This window comes from Tiliqua scincoides, chromosome 1, assembly GCF_035046505.1.
Source record: "Tiliqua scincoides isolate rTilSci1 chromosome 1, rTilSci1.hap2, whole genome shotgun sequence".
In the NCBI taxonomy this organism is placed as follows: domain Eukaryota; kingdom Metazoa; phylum Chordata; class Lepidosauria; order Squamata; family Scincidae; genus Tiliqua; species Tiliqua scincoides.
Genome location: NC_089821.1, coordinates 62,251,626 through 62,257,215, shown reverse-complemented (window position 1 = coordinate 62,257,215; position 5,590 = coordinate 62,251,626). Strand labels below are relative to the sequence as shown.

At 43.4% G+C, this 5,590-nt stretch overlaps 1 protein-coding gene across 1 annotated transcript; it reads right to left on the bottom strand.

The window, feature by feature from the left end:
* Nucleotides 1-1,938: 1,938 nt before the first annotated feature.
* On the bottom strand, nucleotides 1,939-5,127 carry LOC136636334 (interferon-induced transmembrane protein 5-like). Its single transcript, XM_066611349.1, has 2 exons — nucleotides 4,942-5,127; nucleotides 1,939-2,157 (listed from the first exon to the last, which is right to left on the bottom strand). The coding sequence occupies exons 1-2, from the start codon at nucleotides 5,125-5,127 to the stop codon at nucleotides 1,939-1,941; spliced, it is 405 nt and encodes a 134-aa protein (XP_066467446.1).
* Nucleotides 5,128-5,590: the final 463 nt, after the last annotated feature.

Below are 5,590 nucleotides of genomic sequence, written 5' to 3'. Positions count from 1 at the left end.
TCATCCGATGTAAGGAAGGCAGGAGAGGCTGGCAGGCGAGATATGGATGGATATTTCCATAGTAAGGGTATGTCAGAAATGCAGGTGTGTTGATTAGTTTAGGAGTTTGGTTCATCTTTTAATTTTTTTTTCCTTTTCGCTATTAAATGGATAGAGAATTGCACATTGCATTGATCATATGGAAACTGCAAACTGACCCAGAGAGAGAGAGAGAGAGATGGAATGTCTGAATGTGAAGCCATCAGTTTCTACTTGGTGACTTTCTACAAATCAGTCCCTTTTGAGCTATGACCATGCTACTAATTCCTTAAATGTGGGGGGAGGGATTCATGAATCATACACTCTGTGAAGAGGGAATGGTGTTGATTCAACACTGAGATGATCCAACACTGCAAAGGAATGGTCAAGCAGTGATACAGAGTCAGCATGGTTCACAAGAAAGTCTGCTCATAGCTGTGAATTGTGGAGTTGCCTTATGGTTGTCTTTGCACCTGTAAATTGGGGAAATATTAAACTATTTGGGCCACCTTTGATCCACAGAGATGCTGGGAGTTGTTCAAATTTGCAAATGGTTTGGTATTATTCTTCAGGGGAGGCCTCGATGCCAATCTAGTTGAACGATTGCTCAAGAATTAAGCATCTAGTCTGAACTTCTTTCCTATTCTCACCCTCACCCTTCACAGTAGACTTGGGTTCTTTGAAAGAAGCTGAAGATACAAGGAATTGCTACCAGGCTTCTTAATTTCATTGTCCCATTAACTCTGTTCTCTCTTCGGCCATGGGGGTTGCTGCACTCCAATCAGTATGAAATCTCACAGTCCCCTCCAATCATTGTGATTCACAGCTGCAGGTTTGGAGCAAGGTTATTCTAAGGTGCAGGGTCTGTGCTTCCAGAGTATGATGGTGCCTGGTGTTTGTTACAACTAAAACAGGTCTGTTTTTCTTATTGTTGGGAATTAGGGCTTGAAAATATGCCCAAGGTGAAAGCCAACCCACCATGTCATATTTTTATCAACACAGAGATACTACCAAGTGCCCAAGATACTAGGGTGTAGTAAAATTGTTTAATTAGTTAAATAGTAACAATCAAGATTGACTGGAGTCAATATTAGGCAAGGATACAAAGACTTATAGAAAACACAAACACATTTAGCGCTATTATTCACTTGATTCCTAGTACGGGGTACATGATCTTGACTTTCCCTTGTCTTCTCCAGGTTAATAGATAATACATGTCTCCATAGATGCATCATCACATGGATAAACAGGTTCCTTCTAGGAGACACCATTGAAATGAATTAATTGTTCAATACAGGAGGTTTGTTCTAGACTTTCACCAGTAATAAAACGCACCTTTATGTACAATTTAATACACATTCATCAAAGCATGTTAATTAATACACATGCAACAGTTCTTGTAAATAAACCTATATTGAAAAAACACACTAACTAATGAGAGTCTTAAAAGACACATTGCTAAGTTTGCATATTTGTATGCAAATATTTACATATTTCTACTTGTACAAACTGAGTACTTGAATATCATGGCTACCTGCTTTCTGTATGATTACTGCCTATTTGTCTGCCATGAATGGGTGAAAGCCCAGCAGCAGAAGAGTAAACAGAAATATTAGCTAGTGAGAGAGACAAGCAATGAAGATGCAAACAGTTCTGCTGCCACGGGTGGAAAACACTACGGCAGACAGCTCAGCCTTGAAACTATGCAGGAAGCATCAGAAAAATTCCTACATTTTCAGCAACCCCAGAGGGTGAACTGTGTGATGGTTCCAAGGCACATTAACATATTGGTGTAAATTAAATTAAAATGAGCAGAGGTTTTGTATTGTACAGTGGTTGGATGATACCAGTTGACAGTCTCTGAAAGGAGTCATCTTAATGGCCACAGAGAAGTTTCGAGGCACTCTCAAGGCCTTCGGCTCACTTGTTGTCCTCCTCATTAGGAAAGAGTCTGTAGGCCAGGAAGTCCATAGACTCCTGAGCCAGCTTGGAGAGGTGGAGGACACCGGTGATCACCAGAGCAATGAGCACCAATGGCACCACCACGTTCCACAGTGTGGCTAGGACATTGTAGCACTTTGCCTTGGAGCCATAGCGGTGGGCAGCTTCCAAGTCACCAGACACCTTCTGATCTCGTGCCTGCAAGAGAGACAGAAACAACCCTGATGGTTAGAAGTATTACAAAGAAAGGCAGTGATGGGCTAGGAAACATACTGTGGAGAGTAGAACTATGGTAACACAAAGCATACTGGGTAACATCAGAAATCAAAGTAACATTAAAAGCTGAGAGCTTAAGTAAAGACATGCCCTGATATATTCAGCACTTTCAGTTCCTACAAGCCACGTGAACCCTGTGCCAGCCCCATGCTGTTCCCTTCTGCTCCACTGAGCAAACTGGGAAAACTGTATGACTGGTACATGTGGTAGAGTCCACATGGAGGAATGTTGTTAAAAGCCCATGCAGCTTGGTACTTGATCATGGTGTCTGATGCTTCCAACATGCTACACACACTTCTAAAGCAAAAGTCTGAAGTAGCAGACTAAGAAACTCCCACATGCTTAGTCAACCTCAGTGATTTTAAGAGCATTGCACAATCTAGAGCAGTGATTGTCAACCTTTTTCATCTCACACTGACAAGGTACTAAAATTGTCAAGGCACACCATCAGTTTTTTGACAATTGACAAGGCACGCTGTGCAGTTGGTGGGGGGGCTTACATCCCCCCAATGGCCCTACTAATAAATGACCCTTCCCCAAACTTCCCCCACAGCACACCTGTGGACCATTCACAGTACATCAGTGTGCCACAGCACAGTGGCTGAAAATGGCTGATCCAGAGAGTTAGCAGTAGCAGGAACGTGTCACAACCAGCTTTCCCTCTAAGCTGGAGACCTGCACAGCTTCCATCACAGGACTCTGGCGCTCAGTGACTACAACATCACTGAATGCTCCGGACCTGTCCCCATAAAGCTCCATGCAGGCACCATATACGCCTGGTAAAAATTACAGGAAACATTGCCTCACAATACAAGTTACACAGTAAAGCCACAACCAGGCTACACTTGCTCCGCAGAGCTCTAAGGTAGTGCCACCCATTCATCTTGGTTTTCCTGGTGCCTCTCACTTTGTAACACAGTTGTTGTGCACCACTCCCACACCAAAATCCCCCTCAAACCCTTCCCCAGGTCTTGGTGGGGTCTGATTGCACACAAGCCAGTTCTCCTTCTTGCTATGTTACATGGCTCTGTCAAAAATCACAAAACACACCTTGAACATACTCTCTTAATTAGTCACTGAGTTATCAGAATTTCCACATGCAGGTTAAAAAACCATGATATATCTCACTCAATGCAAACCTTCTCAAAAGTTCCTCCGTCCTCACAGGTATCTTCCCCCTTTCTGTTCTGCTTCATTTTCATCAACAATGGAATCTGAGCTTGTGTCAGTGCAAGAAAGCACATGGCACACCACCTCTGAAATTAACCCTGTCTTTGCCTCTCACACAACGGGTCTGATTCTCTCCAGAGGTGTCAACTTTCTGTTGGTTCTGCTCTTCTGACCTTAAAGAATAACCTGAGAATAACCTGATTATCTTCTGATAATACAGCAGGTAAAACCTTTTCACCACTTCTATCTCCATGCAAGGAAAGCTTCACCTGCTATCTTTCCATACTCGTCAGGCTGCTGATCAAAAAGGGTTTAGCAGCAGGGCCAATGAGTCCAGACACTATCATCTTTCAGAACACTAGCTGAAAAGGGGGGAGGCAGCTCATGCTGTGGACATTTATCCTGCTTTTGGCTCTGGGCAAATAGGTTCTGTAGGTTTCATAAATGGTTTCAAAACCTGTTTGACCAGAGACAACAGTGGGACAAAGAAATGAGTGGAAATACTATCTCCACCATATCACTCTCAATTCTCTTTAAAATTGTCACCTAGCTTCACCCTAAACAAGGTGGCAACTCCTAAACACCCTAAACAAGGTGTCTGCTTTCTCCAAAACATGCTTCAATATTTTTCTGTGCTTCTGTCCTGAGCTGATGCAGTAAATAAAATTCCAAGCATACATCTGCCTAGACTGCCAGTGGCTTGCAAGCCTCCAACAGAGACTTACCAAATGGAATGATTCATTTGGGGCCTGTGGACTGTACACAATTTTTTCTTTGAAATAATCACCTGTGCATATCTTGAAAGCTCAGGTGACATGGGCCATCGTATTCCTTTGACATCACATAAGGTGCATTTTATCACATTCACATTTGATCACGCCCCCGTTTCACAGTGGATGAAAAGTTCTTTAGAGTTCAGCAGAAAACCATAAATTACTTAAATAAATGAGCAGGAATTACGCTTTCATATTCTTGCTGCAATTCCTGATGAAACACCAGGAATTTAAAACTTAAATCTAAAATTTAATTCCAACTCCATAATTTAAATTCAAATTCTTAGCAAAGTTGTCAAATCCACCATGTGAATCTTTATAAGAAGCAGTATGCAATCTTTTGATTTCAGAATACTGTTCAGATGAAATAAAAAAGATCTTCTTAAAACTCAAAAACTTGCCAATTCCCCCATCAGGCTGGGCCAATAAAGGTCTCAGTGCAATTTCATGCACTGAATGAGACCCAGAAGGAAGTCCCATTGTGTTAAATGGGCTTACTCATAGGAAAGTGTGTGTAAGATTGCAACCGGTATCTCTTCTCCTTTCTGACCAGCTGGGATGTTTCTCTGTAGTTCACTTAAGCAGACAGAAATGACATCTAAGATGTCACAGCAGACTTTGTGCTGTTACTGTGCAGAATAACACATCACTGCAGCTGAGAATTTCTTTCCTCCCAGAATTCCCTGGAAGACACCTCAGGTAAGCAAATGGCTCTGCTGTGGGGGCCGAAGTAGGACAGTGAGCTCACTCCAAATTCCCCTACCTTGACAGAGTAGGCAAGAGCAACAAAGCCGAGGCAGCAGAGGTTCATATAGATGGTGTTGAAGATGGACCAGATCATGTAGTCCCGGGGAACCACAGGAGGCCTTACGGTGATGACGGTGGGAGAAGGGTCCTGCTTGTTGCACGTCATGGGCAAGTAGTCTTCCCGAGGGTATGAAGTGTCCATGATGCCAGCCAGAGGAAATGCACTATCTTGCGCAGGGGCAGTATCTGGAGAAGCCAGGGAGGAATGGCCCTTTATATAGCGCACAGCTTCATCCCCATCTATATATAAAACAGGGAAATTGCAGCTCTTGCTTGACTGTGGTTCTCAGAAATGCCAGCACAAGACGTGGTTTTCAGGCTTGCCCTCCCTCTGTTGAACAAGGAGGGCTTTTTATATTCATGTGGTTGGCTTTGGCTTGCTTCCCAAGCCAGAGCGCAGGCCAGTCATCAGGCACATGGCTTCAAAGGCAGCTGGACAGAGACAAGTTCTGAAAGCTGCAGGGTGCTACTTACCTACAGGTATTGCAAGTGCTCTCATATGCAGAAGCCCCTCGCTTAAGCAAAGTGTCATTGCCTGTCTCTGAAGGCTGCAGCACCATCTTCAAGTTGTTAGCCAAGAAGCTGCCTGTCCCTGCACACAAGCA

Bases quoted from the DNA above. Each gene is read 5' to 3' on its own strand.
- LOC136636334 (XM_066611349.1), bottom strand. From the start codon at position 5,127: ATGGACACTTCATACCCTCGGGAAGACTACTTGCCCATGACGTGCAAC. The intron at 2,158-4,941 runs GTAGGGGAATTT...TCTCTCTTGCAG, and splicing joins CTCTTGCCTACTCTGTCAAG to GCACGAGATCAGAAGGTGTC.